Genomic DNA, 17,899 nt, shown 5'->3' with positions numbered 1-17,899 from the left:
AGCACCATGTGGTTAACTTTCAACGGGAGTAGCTGGCTTCAAAGGTTGGAGCCATTTTGACCTTTGATTGCAAACTTATTTAGTTGTGATTCTGTCTGAGCCCAGGGGCAGCTTGCCCAGCGGAGCGTGGCCAGGGCTGGCGCCGAGCCCCGCGAGGGATGGCCGCTGGGGATAAACCAGGCAGAGCCCAGGCAGGCTGTCACGGTGGCAGAAATGGAGCTTCAGGCCACTCGGGGCCTGTAATTTCCTTTGTGTCTCTGGACAAAACGGTGTTGGTTTATTGGAGACGCTCATGGGAATTTGCCTCATTAAATTCTTCTGAAAAGGAGAACGATTATCTCCAGGTGGCTCGTGCAGCAAGTTGGGCTGGAGAGCTTGGGAAAGGGTAGCATGGGGAGGACTGAGGGGAATTTCTTCTGTCAAATTGAAAATTACAACTTTGGAAAGGGAAGAAGCAGAAATTTGCAGGTCCGGAGAGCAGCTGCGCTGCCAGCAGGCTTTTTCAAGGCTGGCATTTGGGACTTTTGCTCCCAGCTTTGCCTCTGATTTCCTGCAGATGTTCCCCTGCCCCGATGAATCCCCTGAATCCTGGGGTGCGGGTGGGCAGCAGAGACGAATACGAGCACATCGTCTGTGCTTGCAGAAACAACTGGGGGGGATTGAGCTGGGGAAGAGGAGGCTCAGGGCAGAGCTTGGTGCTCTCTGCAGGTACCTGGAAGGGGTGGGGAGCTGGGGGTCGGCCTCTGCTCACAGGTAACCGGTGATGGGACCAGGGAATGGCCTTGAGTTGTGCCAGGGGAGGTTGTGGTGGGAAATGAGGAGACATTTCTGCTCAGAGAGCAGGCAGGTGTTGGGACGGGTTGCCCAGGGAGGTGGGGGAGTCCCCGTCCCTGGAGGTGTTCAAGGGAAGGTTGGGCCTGGTGCTTGGGGACATGGGTTAGGGGTGATGTTGGTGGTAGGGGGGTGGACCAGATGATCCTGGGGGGCTTTTCCAAACTAATGATTGTAGGATTGTAAAAGACACTAGTGTGCTTATAGCTTGTGCAAACCTCCTTTGGGATCTCTCCCCATACAAACACTCCAGCTGGGTCTCGCAGCCCAGCCCTTCAGCCATTAACCTGCAGCCTCCAAAAACCCTTCCCCGGAGCGGGGACGGGGTCGAGATGCCCATGAAGGGCAGCAGGCTGGGAGCCTGTAACCGTGACGGGGAGCGGGGCCGTGAGGGGGATCGGGTCCGTGAGGGGGCTCCGCGGCCATGGGGCCGCCGCTGCCCCCGCCCCCGGTACTGCGGGGCGGGCCGGGCCGGGCGGGTTCCCCGGGCAACCATGGGCGGCCGGGAGGACGTCAGCGGCTGGGGGGGGACGGGCGGCCGGGCATGGAGCCGCTGGCGGCGGTGGCCGAGCCGGGCAACCTCTCCCGGGGCGGCGGCAACGAGAGCGGGGAGGCTGCGGCCGCCTCCGGGGCGGGGTGGTCGGCGGCGGCGCTGGCCTCGCAGGCGCTGGCTCTGCTGCTCATCTTCGCCCTGTCGGCTCTGGGCAACGGGGCGGTGGTGCTGGTGATCGCCCGGCACCGGCAGCTCCGCACGGTGACCAACGCCTTCGTGCTGTCCTTGTCGCTGTCCGAGCTGCTGGGAGCCCTCCTCTGCCTGCCCTTGGCTTTTCTCAGCTTGCTCAGCCGCCCGCCCGGCGCTTGGCTCTTCGGGCAGCGCCTCTGCTTGGCCTCCGCCGCCTTGCACGCCGGCTTGGGCATCGCCGCCACGCTCACCATGGCGCTGCTCTCCTTCGACCGCTACTGCGCCATCGTCCGCCAGCCCCGGCACAAGATGGGGCGCCGCCGCGCCGCCCAGCTCCTGGCCGCCGTCTGGCTGGCGGCCCTAGCCCTGGCCGGCCCCTGGTACGGGCTGGCGGGCGAGGGGCGTCGGGAGGCACGTCCCGGGGCGTACCGCTGCGTCTACGTGCTGCCCTGGGGCTCCTCACGGCTGGGGCCGCCCTACGGAGCAGCCCTCATCGTGCTGTGCTACCTGCTGCCCTTCGCCCTCATGTGCTTCTGCCACTACAACATCTGCCGGGCCGTGCGGCTGGCCGAGAGCCGCGTGCGGCCCCTCACCACCTACGGGCACCTGCTGCGCGCCTACGGGGAGATGCGCACGGCCACCACCGTCCTCATCATGATCGTCTCCATCATCTGCTGCTGGGGGCCCTACTGCATCCTGGGGCTGGCCGCCGCTGCTGGCCGCCTGCCCTTCTCGCCCACCATGGACGCCGTGGCCAGCGGGATGGCTTGGGCCAACGGGGCCATCAACCCCCTCATCTACGCCGCCCGCAACCCCAACATCTCCGTGCTGCTGCGGCGTAGCCGTGAGGGCGGCTACAGGACTAGGAACAACGTGGCCGCCTACCTCTCAGCCCCGGGACGCCGGCCAGAGCCTCGCAGCCGGGCTGAACGCGTGCGGGAGCGCTACGTCAACCGGCACAGCGCGCCCCCGGGCAGCGCCCCGTCCTCCTCCAGCCCGGCGAGCGGGGGAGAGGTGGCCATGTGGGCCTGCAAGAACCCAGCCGTCCTCTTCTGTCGGGACGGGCAGCCGGACACCGTCTCCGAGGCTGCCATGCAGGCCAAAGCGGACACTGTGGACACCAGCCTCTGACAGGGTTGGGGTCCGGGATGGAGGCGTTGGGCCCCGTGGCCATCTCCCTGAGGATGCAGCGGGAGCCCCAGCTCTTGCAGCGCTTTGCAGCCAGGCTGCTTGGAAAGTGGAGAGACGGGACTGCAGGAGCCATAGTGGGATTTCTTCTCCATCTTGCGAGCTCTGGTTTGGCGACCGAGTCTCCAAGCAGCGAGAGATCCCAGGGAAAGGGTGTGCCCCTTCCATTTCGGCAGGCCTGATGCACTGGTGATAACTGCTGGGCCCAGCCAGCCCAGGAGTTTGGCTGCAAGAACAAAGCAGCCATTGCTCCAGTCCTGCAGCAAGCGCCAAGCTGAAGCTGGGGAGCAGACACACAAACACAGCCCACACCGGCGACCGACTGTGTGAGCTGTTTGTTAAGTGCCAAAAGAGCAATTGAAAGCTGCACACTGGCAGCTGGAAGACACTCTGAAAACACCACACTGTGAAAACCGCATCATGGCAGGAAAATGTTGCTTTAACCCATTATACGTGGAAGTGCCGAAAGTCACAAAATGTTGGACAGGCTAAAAAGTGATCTGTGATGATGATATTTTCTTAAACTCCCATGCATAACAAAACAGTAATTGTTGTGACAGACGTCTACGGAGAGGGAAGATGTGTGATACTGGGAGGGAGGGAAAGGAAGATTAAACTTGTCAGCATTTCAGCAGCCTTTTCTTTTTCTTTACAGGTACAGTCAGCTTAAAATACTATGAATGTGAGAAATGAGAGCTCTTCAGAACTGAGGAAAAGGGTGTGGGTGTAGACTTTGGTATCACTGAGCTTGTGCACAAGGTGTACGCTTTCTTTTTGAGCTCATCAGAAGTGTCTCACATCTCTAACAATTTAACCATGTTTAGAGGAGCCATGCAAGAGAGGTGAGTATCCAAAGGAGAGGTAAAGCAATGCCACGTGTTCTTTGTCTGCTTAAGCATGTGAAAATGTGTATATGCAGAGAACAGATATCATTGCAGCAATGGCAGCAATCTGATACTGGAATGTAATATTTAAAAACCAGCTCTGACACTGAAACAAAATGAAAATTACACCAGAAAGGAAGTGGAAGTGCAATTGCACAGCATAAATTCGTATGAATTTATCTGTATCGTTTATTTTTGCCCACAGGCTCAGAGGCCTAAAGCCTTAAATTAGTATTTTGAATCAGAACCTAAGATTGTCCTTCTTTATCTTTGCTGGAGTTAAATGTGAAAGATGGGCAGTGTTTTTCTTGTACCGTCTTTAAAAATATGTTACTGTTTTAACAGCTTTTTCAACTGTTTGTGACTCAAGTTAACATACAACCCTTATTTTGCAACTGAGACAAGAAATAAATTGTCTTTTATGCAGGACATTAAAGTTTCTCAGTCTGGCATCATTCTCAACCCAGCCTTGAAAAGGGAACTTCTCTTAAAAAATTGCTAGATGAATGAGAGTAGACAGAAACCTAATTGTGAAATGTGACCTGATTGTTTGTGAACTTTTAATGCAGCCATTTTTTATGCTGTAAGCATGATTCTAAACCTCTTTCTGTGATGCTCCTGAAGTCCACAAAGAAAAGATACGACCCGTGGATACCTCTCAGTACTCACATTTTGCCCTGTAGATCTTGGATTTTGCAAGTTGAGCAGTGCTTTTGTATGGTTTCAGAGAGAAGCCAGACTGCTTTCCATGGAAGCTGTCTGACAGCGAGCAAACACTGGTGACTTGTTAGAAGGGCAGCACAGGAACTGCTTACATTTTTGTTTCTCTGGCCCGCCCGTCTGCAGCCAGGTATGGCTCAACAGCTCCAAGAGCTTTTGCCTGAGTCCCGCTAGTCACTGACACGGTAAGAGCAGACAAAGTAAGGGATAGTTCTTGGCTTAAGAAAATAAGGAAGGTGAAGGTCCAGCACTGCTGTTCTTGACTGTTGGTGTGCCGTCCAACATCAGGCTGCATTGATCTTGCTGCTCAGTGTCCCTGAAAAGGGTGGTCCTGCTCCAGCCACCCTCCCAGCCCAGACATCCCTTGCTAGCCAGCTCAGGCACTGAACGACAGAAAGCCATCGATTCCCTTTTTTGCATGCTGGCTGAGGTTTCTGCTGATTTCGTGCCCTGACTGGCTTACCACAGGTCGGAGAAGCAGCCCTGTGGCAGTTGCTTCTGGCAAGGGACAAGACTGGGACAGCCAGGACTGAGGTCAGCCACGAGGCATCACGGGAGCTGCACCAGGAAGGAATTATCAGGGCTTTCTAGGAAGGTGGAAGTGCTGCTGGAACAGCACAGATTTCCACTTATTTTTAACAAGCTCCAGCCAGTGCCTGTACATTAGTCTTGCATGTGCAGAGCTGAACGTGCAGAGCTAATGCAAGCGTTAGGCTTGCATGTGCAGCTGGCCTTTGAGCTGTCCCAAATAGCCCTTTTCTGTTAAACACTAACAGTAACTTAAACACCGGGGCATAGCAAGGGAAGATTATTGACCAGATCCATTTGCAGGGGCTGATACAGAGCTGGTAATCACAGTACTGTTGGGCAATTCGGATACCTGAGTCTCTACAGCCACATTTTTCAAAGTGTCCTTTAAGAAACATAACCAAGGGGTGAAGCATCTTAAGCCACAATTGAGAAAAACACCAACACACAGAGAGCACATGCCAGAGGTTGCAGGTTGCCCACCAGAAGGGCACTTGTGCTGCTGCCTCTCGCCAACAGTGTGGTGACGGGGAGATCTCAGCCATGCTAACCCAGCCCATGGGCTAACGCTGCGCATTGTCACAGCTCGTTCCCAGGGAAGAAAATGTTGCAGGAGGTGGCTCCTGGCCAAGCCACTATGGGGACATCAGCTCCATACCTCTTACATGCCCATGCTGGTGTGACCCCACTTACAGCCCCCCCTTCTTTGGGCTGGAGGGGCACGCAGTTGGCAGCGAGACGCTGGGGGTTTGGACAATGCAAAAGCAGCTTTGAGGGGCCAAGCCTCCAGCCATGGCTCAGCAGTCCTTCTGTCCTTCCTCCTCCGTTGAGGTGAGGCTGGGTGGGAGGTAAGCCATAATTTTGTTTGTACAAGGGCTCTGAAGGGAGTTTGGGACACCTTTTAGCACCCCAACTCAAAAATCGTGTGGGCGATTCGGTGCAGTACAGTCAGCATTAAAGAGAGAGCAGTTCACATGGCTTGAAGAGCAGCTCAGCCCTGGATACCAGTGAAAACATTTGTCTAAGTCAAATCTAAAAATGCGTCCTTAGGCTCCTCTGTCACTCAGCCAGCACTTCCCAGCACCCTCACCCTTTTTAAGAGTGCCATATTATTTGTGCATGCCACTGATACGGCCTATGCGTTACTTCTAAGAAGGGAAATGTTAAGTCTTTAGGCATGGGAAGCATTTACAGGGTACCGTTCCAACTGCAGTCTGGAAGTTTTGCCATTGATGCAATCATCGGATTCATTCATGTCATTACTTCCCACTCCCTTCCTGAGCCCTGGATGGAGGCTGCATTCAGAGGGAACGCTCCGTGTACAGCTGACGAGCTGCAAGCAATTAGCTTGGCAGTGACAGCCTGATGGGCTCTAATAACTGATAGTGATCAGCAGAACGGGGATGAGATCCAGCAGCCCTGCTTCCTTCAGCACTGGCGTTGGGTTGTGTAGCCAGCAGATGCCAGCAGAGCTCTGAGCAGCCAGCGCAGCCTTTCCCCTAATAAGAAAAACCTACTAATGAGATCGATCGCTCTGCCTTCAGGACTGCTGTGCCCGAATTAAGAGCAAGGGCTGCAGCAAATGCAGCGAAAGGTCTACGTTTACCCCTCTGGAGCTTTGGAAGGTTTGTCACGGAGGCTGAAATGAATAATTCAGAAAGCACACCAGAAAAGCAGCATTTTTAACAGCCTGTGGAGCTGCACACACTGCAGCCCTGATGCTGGCAGTGCCTGGTTGATCAGCGCTGCCTCTTCCCTCTCATCTTGGTGCTTTTAGTTGGTGGCTGATTATTAATAAATGGCTGCTCCTCTAGAGCTGCTTGCAGAGCAATACACAGGCACACGGTGGAATAAAATGGTCCCCAAAACCTGCAGGAGGAATCACAGGCAATGGGACAGGCCTGGGTAACCATGCAAGCACCACTATGGGAAGCAGGAGAAGCGACATGGAGAAACGAGCTGTAAGTCCCTCCCTGTGGCACAAAATGGATGAATTTAAAAAAAAATAAAGCGAAAATAGCACAAGCCCCAGGGCATGACACCCAGGGCCTGCATTGGTCTGGCTGGGGAGCGAGGGATGCTCTGCTCTGCTCAGCCAGAAAGACCCCAGGAGGGGTTGGCTGAAGCTGGAGATTTAGGAAGGGGGGGCTCAAAGGGGAAGGGAACACCTGCATGATGTGTTCTGGGGAGCTGTGTATGACCCTACACTGCTTTTACTCCTGGTGAGAGTGGCTGTACTGTGGGCATCGTGGCCCTGTGCTCGGCTCCCTGCTCCAGTTCTCGCTCAGGGATGGGTTTTTGGCTAAGCCCTAGCCCCAGACTCTTCCTGTGTGATCTAGAATATCGACAACCGAAGACCAGTCTGTGTTTTTTTTTCTTTTTCTGCAGGGATCCTGGCGCCCATCCTGCCACCCTGCCTGCAGGGGCTGTGCTGGTACTCGCTGCGCAGGCAGACACCAAGCCCCGGGGCCTTCTTCGGGATGTTTGGGCTGGGTGAAGCAGCACAAAAACATGCCCGCAGGCTTGTGGGGTGGTTGTGAAAGATGAGCTGGATGCAGCTACAGCTCAGCACGGGAAGGAAATGTGCTCTGAGAAGAGCCATTTGTTTTCTGCTGTTTCATTCCTTGCTAGCGTGGAGCTCCTCCAGGTTTGGCTGCTTTTGAAATGACAGGCGTTGGCAGAAGCCCCCAAAACAGAGTGATAGCAAGGAGCTGCAGTCATCGCTATAGCACAGCATGATTTTGGGGATGACATTTTGGGATGTGATGCTCCTCTGGGAGAGTCTGGGAGGGGAAGCATTCAGCATTTCGAGGAACATTCCTGCTCCTTGCAGGGGCCACAGCACGTCTTGCTTAAGGCAGCAGGGTGAGAATTTCAACAACACCCCTGCAAGCTGGGGAGCTGCCTGTGCTCCGCGGAGCAAAACCCTTGGAGGAATCCTGCAGATTAAAAACCCTCAGGGTCACGGATGTGCACAAAAGCAGTAGGCGGCTTCTTCCAAACACCCTCACCCAGCCATTCCCTCACAACCTCGTAAGTGTAATTTGCTTACTCGACCTGGCAACTGCTCTCAGCATCAGGGGGAAAATGCCCGAGTAACCAGGTCACTAATTTCTCCGGCACAGTCTGATGGGCTGTGCTGGTTTGTGCTTCCCTGACCCGCTGCCGGGCTCAGCCTGGTGCATTTCACACAACATTGGGCAATTCGCTGCCCAGAGGTCACGTCGTGCTCTCAAATCGCCCATCTGAATTGTGAATGCTTTCCAGAAAATGTAACTCAAACAGCATTCATCTCCCCTGCTATTAAACGGGGAAGATTTGCCGTAGAAAGCCCATCTCGGCTGATTGCTTCGCTCTGAGCCCTCCAGCCCTGCTGTCCCGCGGCCCCGTGCTGTGGTGCACAGGCAGGAATGAGAATACTGGGCCATGGGTCAGTAAATGAAGTTGGAGAAAAAGGTAATTTAGTGACTGATCATCACAGAGCTGCCCCGGAACCAGGAAAATGAGCTTTAACGCCAAGCTCATGGTACCTGACAACAAAATGCAAGGAGAGCCGGGTTTTAGCAAGGGGAGGCTGCTCAAAACTGGCTCCCAGCACAGCCCCAGCACTGGGACAAGTCCTGGGGGTAACCATGGTGGAGTTACTCTCACCACTTACCATGGCATCGCTTACCAGTGCCATCCAGATCATCCATAAAGGCGTTTTGAACTGGCTAATCTTGCACACGCAGGCACTTTCACTGCACACACTGCACAAACCAGTGCTCAGGCGGAGGACAAAGCGGCAGCAAAGCCCCACGTTGTGACCTGTGCCTGTTTGACTCAGGGAGTGACGAGGGGTAGAATTAAAATTATCCCTCCTCAGCTGTGTTGGGAGGTATTAAGGTGTAGCATTTTTGACTGTTGCATGGCAGAAAGGCACCAGAGACAGCTTGGGCTGGCTGTAAAACCATGTGGCGTGGCCAGTGCCAGAAGCTGCTGGTCCCCAGGCTCTGCTGGGCTTCCCTGCTCACCTGCACCAGACTTATTCAAGGCTAAAATTATAAAAAAACCTCAGAGGTTTGGGGCCAGAGCACTTCTGGTTGAAATGGGGCCATCTCCTTCTCACAGGTGTTTGCAACCCCAAGCACCAGCCTACTCACACCTTTCCTCCAACACCTGTCCCAAACCTCAAATAGCCCTTTTTTCCCCCAAATATTCCATTTTTCTCCCATCCCCAGCGACGCTGAGGAGAGGCTGCTGTGCTGCTCTGCACAATAACTCGTGGCTCCGTGCTGAACACTCACCGGAATTGCTTTTCTTTATTGCATATTGCCATCTTAGAAAATGTACAGTCTCATGACATTACACAGCATTTCCCGCTAGCTAGCACTAATAACATTCTTGCACCTAACAGACTACCTTGGTCACTACGAAGCTACTAAGCTCCAAGACATATATTTCAGTTTACAAATTATTATGGATTTTTTTTTTTCATTTTTGGCATTATTAAAAAAAAAAAAATCATCTTTAAAATACACACCCAAGAGAAAAGAGTGGCTACTTACACCAGCACCAATCTAAAAGTAGTTTTTGACAATGGCACATGGAATTACCTGCACACAGCCTTTGTATTTATATATATAGCATCTTTTTCTTCTCTTTTTTTTTTTTTTTCTTTTTTTTTTTTTTTGAAGAAAACAAAGAAATGGCAAACTCAGCCCAACAACGAGGCTGCTGTAAAACAAAACAACAACAAAAACCAGGTCTGGGAGGGCAAGAGGAAATTTGTCAGAAAGGCCCCAGTGGGGCCGCGAGGCAGGAGCAGGGGCCGGGACCCCAGCAGGCGATCGCCCTTCCCCATCCGACCGCCTTGCGAGTTCGACGTGAGAAACCATTCCTTAAACCATCAGAGGCCAGACTTTTTTTTTTTTTTTAACCTTTTTCATCTTTTTGCTTTGTTTTGTTTTTAAATCCCCCTCCCCCCCAAGTCCATTCCCTCAATTGTATCAGCCCCGTTTTTTTCAGCCATAAATAAAAAATATAAATAGAGGCACTTTAGTTAAGGAATAGTATTATCATTACCTTTTGTCTTTATTTCCCCCTCCTTCTGAAAGCAAAGTGCTTAACTCCACCTGTGAACATAACCCGCAGGTTGCGCAGCTGCTTGGAAACGAGGTGCTGGACTTTTGCGCTTACCTGCTTGATTTATTACTGCTTTAATGCTACTCAGAAAGTCTTTTTTTTTTTTCTTTTCTTTTTTTTTTTTTTTTAAATCTACAGTGCGTCAAAAGTTGCAATGAAGAAAAGAACAAAATGGTAAAACCACAGCTCTTGACAACTCTGTTTAGAGTGATATTTCACAGCTTTCACACAGCACGCAGACCCCGCGGCCTTCAGGTGCTTAGAACCATATTTTTTATACAAATTAGTTTAAACAGCACTTTCGCTATACAGTACATATAGTTCACTGACACCCCATACCCCATCAGCAATACCGATTATCTGACAAAAAAAAAAAAAACAAAAAAAAAATTATTTCAAATAGTGTTAATATCTAGTGCAACAGGGACAAACTCATCTCTCCACAGGAAAAAGAACAAACAAATAAAAAAGGATCACAAAAGTATTGGTGGTATAAAAAGGTTTTGTCTTGTTTCCTCAAAAAACACACCACAAATAAATAAAAGCAAAAAGTAACAGTCCTTTATATACTCAGCATAATTTAAGAATAGAAATGTTAATATGTTAATGGCGTTTACTTTTTATTCTCCAATTTTTAATTTTCTAAACCTTTAAATTATTACTCCCTGAGAGCTTTGAATTCTTTTTATTATTTTCTTTTTTTTTTTTTTGGACTGACATTTTACAGGTAGTTCTGCTTACAAATTTGCAAGGACATTGAACAGCAAACCAGTCAAAAAAAATAGGACACCGTGAAGAGACACGTTTCTTGGCATCGTTGCTTCTGGTGTCCATCAAAAAAAGAAAAACAAGAACAGAAAAGAAGGCGGGCACAGGTGCGAGCCTGCGAGTTTTGCTCCGGCCCCGTTGTACACCGGCTAACCTTCCATCCTGACCGACATCTACAGAGGATACAGTTTGTCCCATTGAACAGAAAGCAAGAATAAAAATTACAACACGAAAGTTTAATGCTCCTCGTCGCATCCGAGAACCAACCCTTCCCGCCGTCTCGGGCCAGGAAACGTTATAAAAGTATAAATACACCTGGGTGCTGTGTGAGCAATAAGCACACTCGGGGAACCTTTTCCTTTAGCAAGGCAAAAGGAAAAGAAGAGCGTTTCCCAAAAGTGACGGGAAGAACAGCATCACCGGGAGCGCTCGCGGCACCGAGCGTGGGGACCAGCACGTAAGCACAGAAGTGCAAGTTTTGGGAATAACCACGACAACGAAAAAAACTCATCAAGTCCAGTCAACTTAGCTTTCTCCTCTTTTCTGCTGGGGTTGTGTGCAAGGCGTCCCAGCAAATGGCCCCGCTCAGTGCCCGGGCATTGGGGCGGGAGGGCGACGCGGAGCAGCTCTCCATCCCCTTTATGGACCACCACGAGGAAGGCGGTTGTCTCTGTGCTCAAGTCCTCTCTTTCTCCACGGACGTGACATTGTGCTTGTGCCTTGGGAGAGGCACTCGTCGAAGGGGACAGAGGGGAGGGGACGAGCACCCTCAGGGATGCGCATCTCCACCTGACCCAACCGTACTCGTGGTACTTACACACACACTCGCCCGCAGGGAGAAAGAGCGTGCCACTGTTTCGCTTGGAATCGCAAGGCAGTATAACAAAAAAAAACAATAATCCTAGCCACTTCAAAAAAGACTGCTAACCAGGTTTCTAAACTCGTGGTTTTCGTTGTTTTCCGTCCCTTCTGCCGCTCAGAAGTTGAGCTTGGTGACGGGCCGCTCGCGGCCGCTGTCGGCCAGCTGGTTGGCGATGCGCTTGCGGTTGCGCTTCAGCTTGGAGAGGTCCTTGTCAAAGACCTCGCCCGAGCGCAGGGCTGAGACGAGGTCGTCGAACTCACCGCCCTCCTCGCCGCTCTCCTTCGCCTTCCTCGCCTTGCGCTCCCGCTCCCGCTGCTCCTTCAGCTGGCGGGGAGGAAGGACAGCTCACTGTCACGCACGCACCCGGAACCCCAAACCATGAAATGACAGTGGTTTCCCACCCTTTATTTAACAAGCAAGAGCTGGGTGCTCTAAGCATGCAGGAGCACCTTGCTTGGCCACCCATGCTCCCCGTGCCACCAGGGGATGGCACAGCAGGGCTGCTGTCCCCAGGTGTCCCCCACCAGGCAGTGCTGGACCCATGAATGTCTGCTCACCTGGGCCTCCATGCGCGCCCGGCGCTCCTCCTCCTCCTTTCTCCTCCTCATGTTCTCGTTCTCCTGCTTGGCCTCCGTCACGGCTTGAAGGAACTGATCGAAGATGCCGAAGAACTCATCGGGCTGTATTTTGTCTGTGTCTTCTCCAAAGTACTTCACGGCCTTGGAAAACTGGAGAGAGAGCAGACAGGAGGCCGTCAGGCTGGGGGGACACCCACCACGCCGTTGAGACCCCCATGGAAAGCCTTCAACCTGATGGAGCATCGAGGAATGTGTCCAGTGGTTGGACATAACGAAGAATGGAATTAACAGCAGGACTTTGATTAGTCAAACCTCAGCTTAAGCATGACACGACCCATCTGACATCTTGTTTTCTGTGCATTAGCTGACCTTTAAGTCCCCCAGAGAGGTCCCGCAGCCCCCTCTCCCAAAACACTGACCCTTCGCACCTCTGGCTCTGCTCAGCCCCCTCGAGCCCCCAGCTCGACTTCATTAACCATGCAGTAGTAAAAGCAAGGAAGCAAAATATTGTGGGACTGAAGACTGAAGACATAAAACTAATAGTAAACACGGCAGGGGAAGGGAAACTCGCACTTTTAAGTTTTCTTTGAAGTATTTTTGGGGTATTATTTATCATTGCCACATGCTCTGCTATTGAAACCAAATGTGTTGGTGAAACTTCTAAGACATTTCTGCCCAGGCTCAGACACAGCACTGGGCAGGGAAATGGGAAGTTTTCCAGCCTTTCGTGCTGTTTGCACACCATTAGTGTAAGCGAGTCAAATAAGGTTGTAGCAAAGGTCAGGACAGGAGATCCACTCTCTGCTGATGTGTCCCAGTCCCCAAGGAGCCCACAACTCATCCTTGTGGGCTGAAATCCTTTGTTCTCACTTCCAGTTTGAAGGAGACTCTGTGCACAGAAAGTTCATTAATATGGGCATGGTGCGGTCTGGAGATAAGCAAGCTTTAAAGAAAAGGAAAACAAAATCAAAGCACAAACAGATTTCTAAGTTGCTTTAATTTTGCTCTGCGGACTAAGCCTGCCTGGATAATTAAGTTTTATTTTCAGGGGTGTCTCAGGCTCTTCAAAAGATATTTAGGGCATTTTTATTTCTTTGTTTATTTATGAGACTTAGCACTTCAGGATGCAAGGGGGGATTTGAAAGGTGCCCTGTATCAATCAAAACCATCAAGTTTATTCCTGTTGATTATCATTAATATACTGATGTTATCTGCCATTTCTCAGGAGATTCTGGTGGGGGAAAAGGCTGAAAATGTTATCCTCACGGGATATAAAATTTATCAGATTATTAAATTTCTTCTTTCCTAAGAAAAAAATGATAAAACGATTTGAACATGTGTTTCAAAAACGAAGAGCTGGTACATTTTCCACAGCCTGTCCCATCTGACGACCATGGGAACAGCCATGCACTTGCTTCAAAGTAGGCTTTGATGGGTTATGGGGGCCACGATCAGAGCTTCTCCTCCAGATCCAGCCAATGTAGGATGACACAGCTTGCAGACACTTGTCACCATCTCCTAACTCACTGCAGGCAGGATCTGCCTGGCTGCCACCACCAATTCTGAAGGGTGGCCTCACCTCAGGGTGTAGGCACGGCCTCAGGAGGGCAGTGGTCACTCATGGTGCCAAGCACAGGTGGTCCGGAGGACAGCATCAGGTCAGCACTGGTACAACCAGGGAGAAGGAGGTGGTGGCACTTGATAACTTGATAAATTCTGTCTTTGGAGAGGTAGCTCATGCAGTGGGATAAGGATGGGACCTCTCTTTGTTGGGTTCTCCCTGCCAGTTCAGTTAAGATGAAAGCCAAAGCAGGGAGGAGGCACTGGAAGCCAGTTCTGGGAGGGTACAGAAACCAGCTGCATGCCCCTTTGCTGAAAGAGGGGAAGCAAAGGGTGCCTGGGAACCACAGATGTCAGCTGATGGCTACCAATTTGCTTGGATTTTAGCCAGCCTGCTGGGAAGAGAGGATGATGTGGTGAGAAGTCACCGCATGTGGCCCTTGGTGGCTGCAAAGTGCTCACCAAGGCACTGCTCTGGGGAAGCTGAACCTATGAAGCAGCATCTCTACTAAGCAGGCCTGGAGCTGGCCTCAATTCGTGTCACTGAGCTCCTCAGACACAGTGGAAGGGCAGGGCTGTCCCTCCCCTGCTATCCAGATCTCAGGGAGTTTGGTGCCCTTACCAGCTCTTTTGCTTCTGCCAGAAGATCTTCAACATCCGAGAAGCTGAAGCTGGCTAACGTGATGAACTGGCTGACGACAGACACAAATTTGTCTCCCGTTTGCTGAACTTGAGACTTCTGAAAGTCCAGCTCCTTTGGGGAAAAAAATAAACAAATCTGGTCAGGCCCTGGCTGATAGGGGACACAAACACCACCGGCCTCCCTCAGTGCCATTGTGTGTGTGCCCACAACAGTGCCACAGGTGCCCCCGCACCGCTGCTGCCTCCTGCCATGCGTGAAAACCTCAAATTACCCCATTTTACAGTATCATGGCTGCTCTATGCTTTTGAGGCCAAATCCTGCAGGAGAGATGCTGGGAGCAGCATTATCAGCCAGACAGCGAGTCCTTCAGGAAACCTCCACTGCTTCTTCACCTCTCCAGGTCAGCTGCCCAGCCCCAGCCCCTGTTCTCCGAGGTTTTCCAGCCAAGGAGACCCCACAGCACATCACAGGTCCTGCTCCATGCACGCTGTCATTAGATTTACTTAGCCTCCCCTGGTGCATCAGACACAAACCATGCACATGCCCAGCCGGCCCTGGGAGGACACGCACACGTGCAGGGCAGGAAGGGAGGGCCAGCAGATCTCTAGGAAATGTGATAAAAGCAGCTTTGCTGGGAGCCCCCCCCGCGGAGGGATGCCGTGGTGCTCAGAGCCAGGCTGGACTGCATTTGATTTAAATAATACTTACAGCCTCCACCGCTCTCAGGCCGCTCCTCAGCGTGTTTATTTCTTTCTCCAGCTCAGTCATGCTGTTGGAAACGGCAGGACGTCAATTTTCAGCCTTCCCCAGCACATTCTACAGCTCTCCCACCACCACGACCGTGCTTTTCCACTGCAAAGACCCCGGTGCTGCAGACGTTGCCTCCTGTTTGCAGGCTGGCGTGTCTCAAGCAGCAAATCATCCTGACAGCCTCGCAGCGAGGGCAGCTGCCTATCTGAAAGTGGCTGCAGCTGCTTGCTTTAAAGCGAAGCACTTTTCTGGGCTTTTAATCAAAGGGGCTGTGCTGAAACACCCCGAGCAGACGCTGATGGTGTAGCTGAGCAGGCGGCAGTGGGATGGAGGAAGGGGCGCTCCTCATTCCTGCCCCTGCAAGGTGCTGCCTTGAAAAGGCAGCTCTGAGGGGCTCAGCCCCAGGAGCTGGGAACAGGAAGGCTCAGCAAGCTCACCAGGCACAAGGAGGGCTGAGGAAAGCTCTCAGTGCCAGCAGAAGGTAATTATCCCATTGCACAGTGAGCGATTTTTGAGGGAACCACGATTAGGTGAGTACCCCACAAAGCATCCTTCCTACCCAACGGCCTGGAGCAGCAGTCCTTAACAGCAAGGCAATAAAGGGAGACAACCCAAATAGAGAGAAATAAAAATAAATCGTGTCTGGCGCTCAGGCTGTTTACACAAGGCTCAAGCCCCCAGCGAGCTCTGAGCTCGAGTGCTTACGGGTTTCCACCACCACGTCTGAGCGGGAGCTTTCTCACAAAGACTCGATGACCACAGGCTTGACGTCTTTCCAGGGGTGTCTATCCTAGGGCTGGGGTCCCTGGAAATGCTGACGTAAGGTCACGGGGCAAGTGTTCCTGGCAGGTCTAGTCTGGGAAAATGAAGTTTTGGGAGCCCTGCGCTCCAGCAGTTCATTAGCAGCGCTGGGATCCACAGAGGCGGCAATTCTGCTTAACAGCTGCAGGGCTGGGGGGAGTTTAGGGTTTTCCAGAGGGCTCGAAACTTTTTGGTTTTGCTCTAGATTGGACCAAACCCAAATCTTACATATGGTGTCCGGTTTAGAGCAGAACCGATAAAGTTCAGGGAAAAAAAAAAAAAAAAAACCAAACAAAAAAACCTTTCTGCAGACGTTTTCTTTCCCATGCCTGTATCTGTACAGCAGCTGCAGGGGCACGAGCACGAGGAGGAAGGCGCCTGCAGCGGCCGGGGAGCGCACCCTGGGGCCACCTTCCCACCCAGCCTCAGCTGATGCCTGCAACCAGCAGCCACCCATTCCTTGGGCAAATATTTCATCTAACCCTTACAGCCGAAAATTACTGTGTTTTTAGACACAAAATTATTGTGTTTTAGACACGGGGATGCTCGCCTCCCCAAATGTTTTTCACATCACAGATGTGCAGCGAGCGAACCGCCCTTTGCTACAGAAGCGCTTTGAAACTTAAAAAAGACCTGCAAGCCACCTAAAACTCCTGGCATGTTTGCTGTCACCCCAAAAAAGGTGCCGTTTAAGGCCTTTTTCATGTCCGTGGATTATAAAGGCGAATGCTCCCAGCCGCACGCATGCTGCCTGCAGAAATGTAAGATCTCTGACTCCCCGTCACAGGCTCAGATCCCCGGGGGCAGCACAGCACGTCCCCTCCTGCTGAATTTTAAAGCTGAAATAGAGCCCCCATTGATTTCGGAGGGACTTAAGCACATACTTGAGGGCTTTGCAAAGCACCAGCAGATTCCTCATGCACTTAACCCCAAGCACGTGTTTAAGGGCCGTGCCGGATGGGGGCCTCTCCAGACGGCAGCAGCCTGCTCTAAACAGGTCACAGAGAGGCACGCGGGGTCTGTAAGCATGTTGTGGACATCAGGAGCTCCACGTTGGTGGCAAAAGAAGAGCCAGGCAGGACCCCTCCCAGCAGTGCCCCACACAGCAAAGCCCCCCCAGCGCACTCAGATACGCAGCAGCCCTTTATCTGCAGCCACACCACAACCGCTTCCTACCAGATTACTTGACGTGCCATTAGAAATTAATTAAATGCTTCTGCGGTGAGATAACAGCAGGAAACGGCTGCTGCGAGCAGCTCTCCTCCCTCTGCAGGCTGCCTGCCCTTTAGCTGCGAGGGCTGGGATTTAAAGCCATGAGGTGATGCTTGCTGCAGCAACAACTTTGTGCCACTGCCTCCACGGGTGCTGCAGGTGAGTGCAGGGGCACGGGGTTGCAATGCAGAGAGGCAGGAGGTTGAAGCAGGAGGAGATGCACCCACCGCGGACCAGCGCTGCCCCCCAAATCCCTGCTTACTTGACTTTGGCTGCCTGCGGGATGTCTCGCAGCTCCTCGTGCAGGCGGAGGACTTTGGGATACTTCTTCTCGACGATAGTGATGAGATAGTGCAGAAGAGTGATGTTCCTAGGACAGAGGAGCAGCGAGGTTAGCGTGGTGCTGGTTAAATCCCAACCCTGGTGACTGTTTGGGGGATTTCTGCAAGGATTCTGCTTGCTGTGTGGATCCCAGAGCAGGGTATGTGGGTTGGCTCTGTCCCACCACAGCCATGGTGCAGAGCAGCCCAGTCCCTGTGAGCTAGCGGGCTTCAGACCACAGCAAAGACCCAGGGGAGGTGCCCTGAACATCAGCATCCCCTTCCTCCATCCTTTCTGTTGATTTGTAAGGCCAGGCAAGTTTAAGACCTGACCCAGCTCCCCTCACTCCATGCACAGAGCTCAGCGGGGTGGAGTGGACACTGCAGTGGCTGTGGCAGCTTGGGGTGGCTGCAGAGAGATGAGCTCCGGGACCCTTCCTCTGGCCAC

General features: G+C 52.3%; 2 protein-coding genes across 6 annotated transcripts in view; one reads left to right on the top strand and one right to left on the bottom strand.

The window, feature by feature from the left end:
• Nucleotides 1-792: 792 nt before the first annotated feature.
• Nucleotides 793-4,021, top strand: GPR135 (G protein-coupled receptor 135). The gene has a single exon (XM_038179763.2). The coding sequence runs from the start codon at nucleotides 1,256-1,258 to the stop codon at nucleotides 2,642-2,644; it is 1,389 nt and encodes a 462-aa protein (XP_038035691.2). The 5' UTR covers nucleotides 793-1,255; the 3' UTR covers nucleotides 2,645-4,021.
• Nucleotides 4,022-9,108: 5,087 nt separating this feature from the next.
• The window catches only part of DAAM1 (dishevelled associated activator of morphogenesis 1), an 84,386-nt gene continuing 75,595 nt past the window's right edge, over nucleotides 9,109-17,899 (bottom strand). For all 5 annotated transcript variants that reach the window (XM_038179759.2, XM_038179757.2, XM_072038150.1 and 2 more), the window contains 5 exons: nucleotides 17,394-17,501; nucleotides 15,077-15,137; nucleotides 14,348-14,479; nucleotides 12,145-12,315; nucleotides 9,109-11,911 (listed from right to left, as the gene is read on the bottom strand). In XM_038179759.2, coding sequence (XP_038035687.1) covers nucleotides 11,702-11,911; nucleotides 12,145-12,315; nucleotides 14,348-14,479; nucleotides 15,077-15,137; nucleotides 17,394-17,501 — 682 coding nt within the window. In that variant the 3' untranslated portion in view covers nucleotides 9,109-11,701. The remainder of the gene's footprint in view (nucleotides 11,912-12,144; nucleotides 12,316-14,347; nucleotides 14,480-15,076; nucleotides 15,138-17,393; nucleotides 17,502-17,899) is intronic.

The sequence above is a fragment of the Anas platyrhynchos genome, chromosome 5, assembly GCF_047663525.1.
Source record: "Anas platyrhynchos isolate ZD024472 breed Pekin duck chromosome 5, IASCAAS_PekinDuck_T2T, whole genome shotgun sequence".
Lineage (NCBI taxonomy): Eukaryota > Metazoa > Chordata > Aves > Anseriformes > Anatidae > Anas > Anas platyrhynchos.
The sequence above is the reverse complement of the archived record's forward strand: the minus strand, read 5'-3'. Positions and strand labels throughout refer to the sequence as shown.

Coding starts and splice junctions, on each gene's coding strand:
- GPR135 (XM_038179763.2), top strand. CDS start 1,256: ATGGGGCCGCCGCTGCCCCCGCCCCCGGTACTGCGGGGCGGGCCGGGC.